The sequence below is a fragment of the Erithacus rubecula genome, assembly GCF_903797595.1.
Source record: "Erithacus rubecula genome assembly, chromosome: 22".
NCBI classification, from domain to species: domain Eukaryota; kingdom Metazoa; phylum Chordata; class Aves; order Passeriformes; family Muscicapidae; genus Erithacus; species Erithacus rubecula.
Genome location: NC_136674.1, coordinates 6123312 through 6137478, shown reverse-complemented (window position 1 = coordinate 6137478; position 14167 = coordinate 6123312). Strand labels below are relative to the sequence as shown.

At 50.6% G+C, this 14167-nt stretch overlaps 1 protein-coding gene across 1 annotated transcript in view; it reads left to right on the top strand.

Annotated features, from left to right (window-relative positions):
* The window catches only part of CUX1 (cut like homeobox 1), a 265273-nt gene that overhangs the window by 244342 nt on the left and 6764 nt on the right, over positions 1–14167 (top strand). Inside the window, exons 15-19 of the mRNA XM_079325223.1 lie at positions 7684–7820; positions 8709–8775; positions 10757–10869; positions 11728–11844; positions 14082–14165. Of these exons, the coding sequence (XP_079181349.1) occupies positions 7684–7820; positions 8709–8775; positions 10757–10869; positions 11728–11844; positions 14082–14165 (518 nt within the window). The remainder of the gene's footprint in view (positions 1–7683; positions 7821–8708; positions 8776–10756; positions 10870–11727; positions 11845–14081; positions 14166–14167) is intronic.

Genomic DNA, 14167 nt, shown 5'->3' with positions numbered 1-14167 from the left:
TGAATTGAAGGTTATTTTGGGGGACCTGCTTTGGTTCCCACCATCTCCTGCAGCACATCCCTGACACATTTGAGTGCCCCCTCCCAGGAGTTTCCTGTGGAATGGGAGTTTTGGGGGGCCAGGATGGATATTTGCTGTGGCTCTGTCCTGGAGAGCAGGGCTGGCATTTCCCACCCAGTGAGGGTGATACATGTTGGTGTCCAGTGTCTGTCTTTGCCATCTTTAGTTCTGCAGGCATGGGGGAATTCTCCTCAAAATGTATTAAAAATGCTGCTTGAATGCCTTCATTTCATGACAAATGTGCATTTTCTGTTTTTCAAGTGTCTGTGACAGGTTGTTCCACAGGATGGAAAAGTTTATGGTTTAACACTTTTTTTCCCCCCCTGCTCTTTTAATAACTAGTCCAACTGTTGATTGCTATAAATGGTATTATTGTGCATAATTTGACCCTGTTTTTTTTTTAAACTTGATGCTAAACAGCTAGACTTTTAAAATGCTGTGCCACAGGTAGGTTAATTTGTGTATTTGTAACCTTCACTTTTCTTCAGGTGGTATCAGCATGAAACTCCCAAAATGCCACATGTGGTCAGAAAGCAAAGGGTGTGTTAAAAAAGAAAGCACTGACCTGGAGAAGTTCACAGTAATTCAGAATTTTGGGATTTTTCTTGGGATAAAGCCAGACTGTTCTCTCAAGCCTGAATCTCAAAAAGTTAATTTTGGGAAGATAGGAAGGCAGCCCAAACCACAAGGAAACATCTGAGAGGTCAGGAACAGATATTTATGGTTTTCCATGGAGATTGTTGGATCTTCTATTGGGGCAGCCTTTCCAAAGGATGTCAAAATTGTCTCCTTTTGGAAGGAGTGTAAGCTGTGTGTTCCCACAGACCTTTACTGGTTTGAGCTGGGACATCCCTGTGAGTTCCTGCTGGGACAGAGCTGCTGCTGGGGATGGATGGGTGAGGTTTGCATAGGAAATGTGACAGGGATTTGATGGGAAAAGTCCTTGGGAGCAGGAGTAAGTTCACACCTCAGTCCAAGGCTGTGCTCCTGCTCCACCTGCAGTGAGAGCCAGTTTGACTTTCAGTGGGAAAAGGGATTTTTTTTCACATGGCCAGGTAGGAAGCTGTGAGTGGCTGACATGGTGCTTTTGAGCCCCACTTCTTTCCATTTGGAAACACTGTCATTTTCTCCCCAGTATTTGTGTTTTAATGGAAGTGGTGAAGGAATTGTGTACTTGCCAACAGAGGGCTTCAGAAAACATGATTTGATTACAGCAGAGCATTTTATTTTCTTTTTGCTCCAAGCTATGGGAAACTGATAAGAAAATTCAAACTGTTTTCTTGAACTCTTCCAAGTTACCCATGTAATTATCTTAGTACCCTTGGAAATAATCCCTTCTTGTATGAAATCTCTCTCCTTACAGGGTGAATTTATTAAGCAGTACTGGGTTTCTTTGCTGGGGGCTGTTTATTTTGGAGTGGCTGGGCCAGGAGGAAGGGGAAGGAGAAACCCTTCAAACCTTCCCTTCCCAGCAGGCTCTCAAAATGAAAAGAAAGGGAGGAAAGCAGGGGAGGGAGAAGAAATCTTGCCTGCACCTCTTCTGGCAGCAGCTGGCAGAGAAACCCAAAGAGAGTCCTGGAACTCCAGAGAGTCATGGAATGGTTTGGGTTGGAAGGGACCTTTGGAGGACACCTCCACTGTCCCAGCTGCTCCAGCCCTGCCCAGCCTGGGGCACTGCCAGGGATCCAGGGGCAGCACAGCTGCTCTGGGCACCCTGTGCTCATCATTAAAAAATCTTCTTCCTTAGAGCTCTCCTTTCTGGCAACCCTCACCCCTTGTCCTGTCTTGCTGCAGTTTGGTGGCTCCTTCTCCCTTCTCCAAGGCCATTTTCCAGGCTGGCCCTGGGGGCACTGAGGGCTCAGAGCAGGATGCTGATGTTTTGGAATGAGTGTGGCACAGGGGTGAGGGGACTTTTCCCTGTGCTCCCAACCCTTTGTCACTTGGGCAGTTGAAGTCTCAGATGTTGGTGTTGGGCTTCATCTGCTCTCTACTTGTCCCTGTTTTTTCTTGTCCCTTTGGCAGCACTTGGAAGTAAAACTGAGTGGGGCTGTTCTTGCTGCCTTCACTGGTGCCAGTCCAAGCCCTTGCTGTCTGGGACTGCTCATCTTCTGTATCAGCCCTGAAATTCCTTCACTGATGTTCTTGTTGTCTTCTCTTACAGCTCTTTATCTGCAGAGAAACCTCCTCTCTGCACTCCTGGAGCTTTTCCAGGCCTGTTATCTGTGCCTGGAGACCTGGGAGATTGTGCTAGAACTTACAGGTGGCTTTCAGAGATGTCATCATTCCTTTCTTTCATCCTCTCCTTGCTTTTTCTGCCCTGTCAGAAGGCCTGCAGAGGGTCTGATCAGAGATCTGTACCTCATGGCAGGACAGCCCAGAAGCAGCACTGCAGGCTGAGATGATTCCCAGACTGAGTCCAGGCATTCTGACCTTTCCTCCCTCTCTGGAGATTTCTATAAAAGTTGCTTTAAAATTTCCCAAGAGCCCAATTCTTTTGTGTTTCTGTTGCATTGGTGAGATCTCTGGAGCACTTGATCTTCACTATCTTTATTTACTCTGAGGACATTTTTGGAGCAGTACAGTCCCTCTGAACACCACTGATCTTTCTTTGCCTCGTGGGAGGAGAGCTGCACCTCAGCAGATGGCCCAGCTGGCCTTTTGCACTACAACCTGCTCCTCAGCCTTTACTTCTGAGCACATCTGCACCTCAGACAGGGCTCTGGTGACTTGTAGAAAGAAATATTCAATCACTCCCTGCCTCCTTGTCCTGATTCTCAGCCTACTGACAGCAGTGGTGGCCCCAAGGAAAGGCTTTGGATGAAGTTGAGGTGGATTGAGTGACTCCCACACACTCTGGGCCAGGCACAAATGTTGTCCCTCACCATGAAAAGGTCAAGACAGAACTGGAACCATCAAGCTTTACAATGGTGAAAGGCCTTTGACAACCTTCCTGTTGTGGGAAGGGTTTTGGCTCAGATCTTTCTGCCTTGGCATCTTCACAGACCAAAAAAAGGAGGCACAGAAAATCTTCTTGTTGACCCAGGGTTGAAGGTGCAGCATTTGCAGCGTGTGCTCCTCATCCCTCCAGCTACAAAGCACAGGGTCAAGGTCGAGTCATCTCCCCCTGATTCTCCTGGAAGGGGAGCAGGACTCTGGGCAATAACAGCCTTTCCCAGACTTCCTTAAAAGCTGAATGCCAAGTGTTTCAAGAGCCTGAAATTGGGCCTGAGTTTATGTGTAAACCTTGGGAGCTCTGGCATCGGGCAGAGCTGGAGGTAAGACTTTGTTGGCTTGAAAAAGCTCCTGCAGAGCAATGCCAAGAAGTCTTGGCAGTTTTTTATTCATGGAGAAGGACAGTGATTTCAACTTGGATGTAACTGTCCAGTCATGAGCTGGAGTGGCCCAACATGGGGAAAGGTGAAAGAGCTGGAAAAATCAAAGGGTCCATGGCAAACCCAGTTTCCTGCTTCTTCCTTTGGCTTCTGCTGCTGGCCCTGGCACTCTCAGACACCCCTGTTTGTGTTAGTGAGTCTCCAGCTTTCAGCCTTGGTGCCAAGGCACTCCAAGGTTTACTTATCTTACCATCATCTTCCTTCCAGTCAATAAAATAGACTTCAAACCTTTGAAGTAGTGACTTTCAGTGCACTTCAGTTGACTTTTCAAAGAGAGTGTGCCACATCACTTCTCACCTTGTTTTCTTTTTCTTTTTTTTGGTTTTTTTTTTTTTTTTACAGTTATGTGAATTCAGGGAGGCCAGACAGTAAATGGAGGGAGATTAAACAGTTGCACGAGGCAAATGAGTTTGTGAACTTGCAGAGCATCAGCTAATTTGCCATAACTGCCCATGTGTGTGCTCCTACCCTGATCCCTTCAGCTACACCACTCACCTCTCATTTCCTCAGGGCTCTGAGGATCCACATGAGCAGTTCCCCCAGTCCCATGGATGAGTAGCAAGTTTCAGCCCATCTCACCCCAAGGTGATTTCTTCATCTGTCTGTATCCTCAGTAATCAAGCCACCATCTTATGGAAAGATTGCCTCTCATTTATTTATGTCTGGCCTTATAACTTCAAACTAAGTTGCTAGTGTGTCTTAATTTTCTCCATCTGTGGAAACAGATGCTGTTTATTTTGGATGATTTGCCAAGGGAGCCCAGTTGCTGGGCTTGTTTCAGGAGCCAGAGTTGCTGCTCTGTGGCAGCTCTGGGCTGTGGCCTTGGGGCACTCCCAAAGAGCCCCTGCATCTGCTGCCCACCAGCCTGGATCTTTTTCCAGGATCTTTTCTTCAGTAATCACTTCAAGGATTTAACCTGCAGCTTGAAATGGTGAGAGACTGACAGGGCTGTTCACAACCAAAGAAGTGTGAGACTCATGGCAATTTTTTTATTCTCAGTTTGGGTTTTGTTCCTTCCCTGCATTTGTGTCCCACCACATGGCCTGTCCATGCAGATCCTTGATGTTATTTCCAGGAACATTCATCCCATGGCTGTGTCATCCCTGGCTGTGCCCTTGGGCACACAGAATTCCCAGAAGAGACACTTCTTTACAGCATTTTCTTGGAGCAGAGGCTCTGAGTATTCATCCAGTGTTTGGCAAGATATCATAGAATTATTAAATGGTTTAGGTTGGAAGGGAACCTTTAACATCACCAAGCCCAACCCCCTGCCATGGGCAGGGACAACTTCCACTGGACCAGGTTGCTCAGAGCTCACCCAGCTTGGCCTTGAGCTCTTCCAGGGATGGGAACAGCCCAGTCTCAGCTTCTGATTTTCTGTGCATCAGACAGGGGGAAACCAGCCCTGTCTGTGCCAGAGCTTCTGCCAGAGCTTCTACCCTGCACTTCTGCTCTTCTCTTCACCAGGCCATGGCCATGTCAGGCCTGGCTTTTTAAAATTCAGAGCTGCCAGAGTTTGAGCCTAAAGATACATGGTTTAAAACCCACTTTCACCTTCTTTGTCCTGTTCCCCTCTGCAGCATCTTCTGTCCCAGCCTTTGAGGCATTTGCACCTGTGAGGGGTCAGAGCAGGGCTCAGCAGCTCAGGCAGACAAAGGCAGGTTCCTGAGCTCCTGCCAGCCTGGCAGAGCTGCTCCTGCTGCTGCAGGTGAGGAGTCAAGCACACAGGGACGGGCCACTGGGAAAGGAGAAAGCCATGATTAAAACAAACCCCTCCAAAATCCAGCTGGGAGCATGACACTGGCAGGGAGATGAGAGGGAAGCTCTGTGTGTTTGACAGGCTCCAGCCTTTTCTGTTTCCATGGATGGTTTGTAAGGGACTGGCCAAGGCCAGGTGAAACTTGAGGGGAGGAAGGATGCAGATTCCTTTAAAACTGAGAGCTCTGTTTCTTTGGTGACCCTTTTTTCTCTTAAATTGAAAAACTCAGTCCATGAAACTGAGAAGCCAAAAGGATCATTTAAGAGAGAGATGGAGGGACTGTTGCAGGGCCTGGGTCTCCTTCTGCTCCAAAGCTCAGCTCTGCAGAGGATTTTTGGGCAGGGTGGGAGGCCAGGGAACACGTCCTGCCTCAGGTAACCCCCTGTGTGAACCCTGGGCAGGATGCTCAGCAGTGCCTTGTGCAGAATTGGGCCCCCAGCCCGTGTTTGGCCAGCAGTAGCTTCCCAAATACATGTTAATGCAATTTCAAAAGACAGCCAATTGAATAATTAACCCTAGGGAAAAGGTTTTCTTCTTTCCAAATCTTGTTGATGCAAATATTTTGCATCAGGCCACCCATGTTTTGGAGCAGGCAGGGATTCCCCATTCCTGGAGAAATACTGACCTCCAGTGGGATGTGCCTTTAGCACAACTACTAATCCTGAGTCTTCTACTGGGGACTCTAAAATGTAGTTATGGAGAGGGGAAAAAATAAATCCATGTGTTGTGTTCAAAGCATGAGCCACCTCTCCTTCCCTGTGGTGAGGCTTGGTCCTTCTGAACAACATGGGAAGGGGAATGGCTTTAACCTGAAACAAGTTTATCCAATCTAAGTTTAGGCTGGAATTCTTTGCTATGAGGGTGGGCAGGCCCTGGCACAGGGTGTCCACAGAAGCTGTGGCTGCTCCAGCCCTGGGAGGGTTCAAGACATGGTTGGACAGGGCATGGAGCAGCCTGAGCTGGTGGAAGGTGTCCCTGCCCATGGCAGGGGGTGGGATGAGATGGGTTTTAATTTCCTTTCTAACCCAAACAGCTCTGTGATTCCATTACAGGAACACAAATTTTGTCTTTCTTATTTTTAGGCTGAAAAAGACCTTTAAGGTCACCATTACCCCATCACTGCCAAGCCCACCACAAACCACATCCCAAAAAAAAAAGGGAAATTTGCCCCAGCAAAGATCCTGATTCCTGGGAAGCAGTGTCACTTTGGGCATCACTCTGAGCCTCCATCTCTGCTGCTCTCAGTCCAACCCTGCAGCCAGGGCATCACTCCCTGTGCAAGGACCTCCCTCCACAGCTGGTTTCAGGGGTGTGGAGCATTTCCCAGCCTGGCAGAGCTGGAACTGAGCTGAGCACACGTTGCACCCTTGTCTGGAGGTTCAGAGAGGGCAGGAGCCCTGAGGACAGCCTGCCCCTGCTGCTCTCCAGGAACCCCTGCACTTCTTGCTCCCTGGCTCTTGATCAATGAGGAATTTCTTTGCCTTCCAGTTGTCTGGAATTTAGGGCAATAATTACAACAGGAATTATCAGGGAGGGACTAGAACAGATGGGACCTGAGCTTTCACCCACCTGGAAATCCAGGCACAGAGGGATGGATGATGCATCCCCATGGTGGAGGTGCTGGCAGTGCAAATCCCCAGCTCTGAACCTGGAGTTCAGCAGGTTTTCCAGCCAGGGAGACACCCAGACACTGCTGGCAGCAAGGGAGAAAGGTGAAACAAGTTGATTTCTGCTGCAGGAGAGTTTTGGGCTGGCTGTGCCAGTGGAACACGGAGCTTGCCCCGCAGTGCTGGGCCTGTGCTGCAGCTCTGCACTGCCTCACATCTGGGCTGGGGTTATGTGAGGCCAAAGAGGTTTTTGTTTTGCTCCTGGAGCATTCCAGCAATGCCTGTTGTGGTTTAGGGTGTGGGTTTTACTCTGGGGGGCAGCTGGAAAGAGGGATCCTTTGTAGAAAATTGGCTGAGCAGGAATGCTGGGGCTGCAGAGCCTGCCTGGGGCAGGAGGGTCCCACCTGAGCCCCTCCTGGGTGTCCCCACCCTGCTCCAGGCCCCCACTGCACCACCTGCCCTGGGAGTGCCCCACAGCCAGGGCAGCCTCTCCCATCACCTTTCCCATGCAGAGCAGACCTGGGGACCAGTTCATGGCTCAGCTCCCCTTTACCCCCTCCAGGTGCCCCCTCTGCCCAGCCAGGCTGCTGCCAGGTACCCCTGGGACACCACAAATACCTGGCTGATGCTTTTGGAGCATCCATGCCAGTGCAGGCAGCTGGGATGTGGCTCTGGGACATGGCACTGCTCCTTTTTTTTGGGACTGTGCCCACCCTGGGGGCTGGACCCTGGTGCTGAGCAGGGATTGCTGGGGGGGTCCCCCAGACATCAGAGAGAGCAGGGCTGTGCTCTGGAGCTCCAGGGGGGGTTCCCAGCTCCCTGTGTCCCCCTGGCACAGTCTGGCAGCCCTGGCTCTGTCTTGCAGTGCGCTGTGCAGAGCTGCAGATCCAGCTGAGCGAGGCTGTGGCCACCCTGGGCAGCCAGAAGGAGCTGGTGGCCAAGCTGGAGCACGACCTGAGCACCATCCAGGCCCTGTCTGCTGTGCCTCGCCCGGATGCAGAGGTACCCGGGGCTGGGGGGATGCTCACCTCTTTATTTCCTTTTTTTTTTATTATTATTCCTTCCTTTTGTTTCTTTCTGATAATTCACCCAGCAGAGGTTTGCACCGTGCCTGTGCAATGGGGAGGTGCTGGTGTGGCAGGGTTGGTTCCAGGGGCATCCAGGAACCCTCCAGCCCTTCCCTCCCTTGGCAGGTTGGGTTTGAGGCTGAGCACCAGCATTCCCACCCTGGGTCACTCCTTGTCCTTGCAGAGTGCCTGTCCAGCAGGGAGGAGGCTGCAGCTGTGCAGGACAAACAGGACTTCTGCACAGCAAATTAATATGATTGTGTAGAAGCTGATTTCTTGTTTACTTTTTAGCCTTAATTATACATTTTAAGACTACTGTCTACATGATCACACATTTGTGATTGGTGCCTCTATGCTGTTCACATGCCTTGCACAAGCCCCTCAGGTGCAATGACTGATTTCTGTCCAGAACTTTGCTGCCCACCTTTATCTTGGGTTTTGTAATCTCAGTATTCTGTTGTTCAGCCCCTTCTCTCTGGATTTAGCACAATTTATGTTTCAGTGGTCTTGAAGGGTTTCAATAAGTTGCAGAAAAACACTTAAAAATGGCTTATTCTGTGCACCTGTTATAAACATTGGTCTAAACTAAGAAATATACAGAAAAACAGCTAATTGTGTGAAGAAACAAAATATGCAGAAAAAAATAACTAGGTAGCAAAATACGGAGAAAAATAGGTAAATATAGTTTGGCTGGTGCACACAATACAGAGCACAACCCGAGCTTGTTTAGACAAGTCACTGTGGCCCAAACTTGTTCAGAGTTACCCCAGGGCTGGTTTGGGTGGGTGGGAAATGTTTAACCCTTTGTGCTTGTGCTGCCCAGGGTGCGGCCGCCCCCAGCCTGGAGAGGATCCCCGAGCCCATCAAGGAGGCCACAGCACTGTTCTATGGTGAGAGCTCTCCTGCTTTGGAGGACAGGTGTTTGCTAATAAAGGCAGAAGGTTCTCTTTGAAATGGAGAATGTAAACCCCCTTCCTCCAAATTATTATAATTTTGAAATTAAGGGACACTCAGGCAAAGATATAGGAATTAAGAATAACAGTTCTTGACTAGGAGAATTAAAATAGAAATACAGTATTACAAAGAGCAATCCCAAAACCCTGCCAGAGTCAGAATCCAAGCTGACACCCGTCAGTCAGTCAGGGTGCTGGCAGCAGTCCCATTCAATGGTGGCTGCATCCTCCTGCAGGGGCAGATGTGGTTCAGCTGGAGCAGTGCTCCTGGAGAAGGTGCAGTTTTCCTCTGAAGGTGCAGGGATGATGTGGAAAGGTCTGGCTTTCCTCTGGAATCCAGTGGAAAGAAGGTACCTTGGCGTCCCAAATCTCAGTTTTTATCTGGGTAGGAAAGGCTTGGCTGCTCCCCTGGCTGGAGCATCTCCCAGTGGGATGATGGAATTTTATCAGTCACACAGTGGGACTGAATGGGCCAGCAGCAGATGATATCTCCTGGAGGGAGGATGGGCTCTGAAAAGATAAAGATGATTGCCCCAGCTGGTTTAAAGATGGCCCATTAGCAGATAATATGTGCCAGGAGATCAGGGTCACTGTCCCACCCAGTTTTTAACAATGGCCCATTAACAGGAGCTATCTCCCACAGTGATAAGAGTCACTGCCACACCCAGTTTTTAACAATGGCCCATTAACAGGAGATATCTCCTGGATGAAGGGTGGGTCATGGGAAAGATAAAGATGATTGCCCCAGGTGGTTTAAAGATGGCCCATTAGCAGATAATATGTGCCAGATCAGGGTCACTGTCCCTGGTTCAACAAATGGGACAGATACACATTGCTGGTCACACCAACTCAGCACAGGGGAGGGAGCTCAGCTGGGCTGGGACACCCCAGGGTGGGCACCCTGCAGGGGTGGCAGTGTGAGGATGCTCCTGAGCCTTCACCTGCTCACTGTGTCTCACTGGGACATTTTCCATGCTGGCCATGGTTTGCCCATTTTTGGCTCCTCCCAAGGGGTGCAGCAGGCACTGGCTCTGTGCTGGGCTGGTGAACCCAGGCTGAGCCAAACACCCTGAGCTCTGTGCTCTGCCTCCTGCTCTTCCCACTCCAAACCCCTCTAGAGACAGCCAGTGAAACATTTCCTGTGCTTCAGCCCCTGTGCTGAGGTCTGCAGAAGAAAATGTATCAAAAACTAAAAAAAAACTAAAAAAACCCAAGTCTACTTCTCTGGGGGAAAAATAAAAACAAAACATTTCCTTTCCTTTTTTTTTTTTTTTTTTTTTTTTTGCTTGTTTGGGTTTTTTGTTTGTTTTGAAGAGTTTTGAAAACACAAGATAAACAATATCACAGCAACAGTCCCACCAAGCTAAACAACCTGCAGCCACCCATCCTGCTCTATGAATAACTGCTCTGTGCAGCTGGTTGAGTCATGGCCTTGGGACACATTTCTCCTTGGCTGTGAATGTCACTGCCAGGAAGGAAGAGCAGGCAGGGATGGCCACAGCCCCATCATGGGGGGGCAACCCATGTGGGACACCCAGAAAATGGGGTCCTGGGCACAGCAAGCTGGTGGTGGGTGAGGGGTTGGGGTATGGGAGAAGGGATTGTGGCCCTGGGGCTTTATTTTGGTGCTGCAGATGCTGCAGAAGCCAGAGGAGAGAGCCTGGCAGGGATGGGGAGGGTTGGAGTCAGGGAAAGGCAGCCATGGGCTGCACCAAATAATTCAATTGGTTTTCCTGTCCACTTTGAGGATGAGTCCTCAAAAATGAAAAAATATCCATAAATAGCTGTCCATGCTGTAATAACTGTGCACAGGGGTTGATTTGGGTGCCCCCAGGGTCCCACACTGGGAGGACTTTGAGCATCCTGGGGTGGATGGGGGGCGTAGCAGGTCATGTCTCATGCCAAACCTCATCCACAGGGCACCCTCCATCCCCCAGCAGCTCATTCCCCGAGGGGCAGATGGACTCCCTGCTCTCCATCATCTCCAGCCAGAGGGAACGCTTCCGGGCCAAGAACCAGGAGCTGGAGGGGGTGAGTGTGCTGGGACCCCTGGGGCTGCAGGCCCACAGCAGTTCTGTAGCAGCAAAGGGAAATTCACCCTGCTCTGAGCAGGAGCAAAGCCTGCCCCAGCCCATCTGTGCTGCTCCAGACCCCTGTGTCCCTCTGTCTCCCTGTCCCTCTGTCCCTGTATCCCTGTGTCCCTGTGTCCCTGTGTCCCTGTGTCCCTGTGTCCCTGTAGCCCTCTGTCCCTCCGTCCCTGTGTCCTTCTGTCTCCCTGCCCCTCTGTCCTTGTATCCCTGTGTCCCTGTATTCCTGTGTCTCTGTGTTCCTCTGTCCCTGTATTCCTGTGTCTCTGTGTCCCTCTGTCCCTGTGTCTCCCTGTGTCCCTCTGTCCCTCTTTCCCTGTGTCCTTCTGTCCCTCTGTCCCTCTGTCCCTCTGTCTCCCTGTCCCTCTGTCCCTCTGTCCCTGTGTCCCTGTGTCCCTGTGTCCCTTTGTCTCCCTGTCCCTCTGTCCCTATATCCCTGTGTCCCTCTGTCCTTCTGTCCTTCTGTCCCCTGTGTTTGGCCTCCTGGCACAGTGTTTGGGAGTGCCATGGAAAAAGCACATCGAGATTACATTTTGGGATAACAAATAGCAGCAGAGCTCAAAATAACCTTTTCAAAGCTGCCCAGCTGTGTCAGCACCTCCTGGGGGAGCCACATCCCACCCCAATGCCCCCTCAGCCACCGTGGCTGCCCCAGCCCTTCCTTGGCACTGAGGGATAAATGGGGCAGGACTGGGACCCCCCTTGTGCCACAGCTGGGACAGTTTTAATTTGGGAGCAATTTGAGTTCCAAGGCAGGGGGGGTTAATTCCTGGCTGGATCCCAGTGTCCCCCCTCCCTGCAGGAGAACAGGATGCTGCAGCACACAGTGCATGCCCTGCAGAGTGAGCTGGACAACCTGAGAGCTGACAACATCAAACTCTACGAGAAGATCAAGTTCCTGCAGAGCTACCCTGGCCGGGTGAGTGTCCATCTGTCCATCTGTCCATCCTGGGCTGGGCTCACACCCAGGACCTTGCTGTGGGGCTGGGAAGCAGTGAAAGAATACAGTACCATGACTCCTTTTAAGTAGTAAGAAGAAGGGATTTATTGAAAAGTTATGGAATTTATATAAGGGAGATTGCAAAAAACAAAGTAGAAAAAACTCATTGGTCAAAGAAGGTAACACTTCTAAAACATATCTGCAAAATATCACAAGACACTTGCAAGACTTGGTGGTCAACAGCAGGTGTTTATTTGTGCTTTCTTTCTGCTTTTCTTTGTTTTGTCTCTGAGAAAGATTTCCTGGCTGGAAAGAAAAATCAACAATCTGGGAAAAAAAACCTGATTAGGTTCTCTAGGAGCCTTCAGCAGTGTCCACACACAGACACTGCTCATTTCCAACATGCAGCTCACATGACACTGGGGTGGGGAAGGGTGCAGTGCCCTGTCCAGAGGAGCAGGACCCAACCTCCCTGCCAGGAAGGCAGTTTGGAGCTGTGCTGAGGGATCTTTGACATCTTCAAAGCCAGAAACCCAAATTTCCTCCCTAACAGAGCTGCCACACCCCGCTCTGATGCTCACTGCTGGCAATGTGTGCTCTAGCAGCCAAGCCTGGATAATTCTGCCTGGACAGGCTGCCAGAGGGTGAACTGGGACCTCCTGTAATAAACCCCTGCAGCAGAGCCTGGAAAATAAATCATCCTGTCCCACTTGTGCTCATGCCTGAACTTCTTGCATCCAGCAGAGAGAGCTGCTCCCTGAGACACACAAAAGAGAAGCAGCCAGTCCCAAATCATCCCAGTAATGCCAGGAGAAGGCTGGGAAGGGGGACCTGACTGAGCTGCAGCCTGTTCTGCCCATGCTGTGTCCCTCAGGAGGGTCATCCCTGGGGCTGGCAGGAGGCTCAGGCTGCTGCCTGGGAGCTTTCCACTGCAAGCACTGGGGCTTTCCTTAGAAATGCAGAAATGCCACTCACAGAGGGGACACCCATTCCCTGCCATCCTTCCCCTGGCTGCTGTCTGAAGTCTGTTTTGTTGAGGGATATTTTTAATAGCATTTGCTGGTGGGAAACTCCTACAGCTGGGAGGGACCTTATTTGGTTCTTTTCTTTATGTCTCCCTGATGATGCCAGGTCGTCCCCTCTGACATTTTTTTCCCCTTTCTCCTGCTGAATATCATCTCCATGTTTATCCTCTGCCACAAGGCAACCCCTGAATGCCATTGCCATGAGCTAAAGAGCAAAACCCTCCATGGCAGCAGCACAGGGATTGCATAATTCACCCCCTAATGGGGCATGTGACACGTTAAAAATACCCAAAAAGATCATTGCATGGCTGGTTCCTCACCCCTAAATTGGGCTCTGCTCTCCCCACAGTGACCCCAGGGTCGGGTTGCAGTGTGTGAGGGCAGGGTTACTAAAGGTTTACACAGAGGTGTAACAGGGCCTGGCAGGGCAACCCTCTGCAGGCAGGAACAGGGCCAGAAAGGGCTCAGGGAGAGCCAGCAGTGCTGGGACAGGGAATTAGAGCTGGAGCAAGGAGCCAGAGCCTGCACAGGCTGTGCCCAGGGCTGGGCACCAGGGGCTGTTTCCAGGCTGGATTTGGGCAGGAATGAGGAGCAACCTGCAGCTCCTGCAGAGGTGGAGGAAGGAGGAGCTGCATGAGCATCCTCAGGATGTGAACTTCTGTCCCATAAGAAGTATAAAATCCTGCCTGAACCCACCCAAAACTTTCACTTCTTTCAAGGAGTTTTCTTCATTTTCCTTGCCCTTTCCCATGTTTGAAAAATGAGCTCTGTGTTTGAGCAGTGATTTCCTCTGCTGAACCACTGTCTCCCTCCTACCCAGCCCAGCAGCAAAGGAATTCAGGGTGGGATTTGATTTAGCCCAGGTGAGCTCCATGTGAGGATGACACAGGTGACAATGAATTCATGGAAAAGGCCCAAAATAGGGAGAAACAGGGAGTCCTGATGGGAGAATCCCCTGATGTAACAACCCCAGGACCTTTCCAACCCAAACCATCCCACAGTTCTGTGGAGAAAGGACTTTGATCAAGGGATTCCCTTTTCTGAAGGGGACAGATGCTGTCAGCCCCTTGGCTCAGCTCTGGGCTGTGCTGCTTCATCCTTTGGGGGTCATTTCTTCCCAATGGGTTTGCTCAGGGTTGTGTCCCTGTGCTGGGTGTCCCTGCTGGCTCTGACCCTGCCTTTTCTCCCCAGGGCAGCAGCAGGGATGACACGGAGCAGCGTTACTCCTCCCAGTACGAGGAGCGCCTGGACCCCTTCTCCTCCTTCAGCAGGAAGGT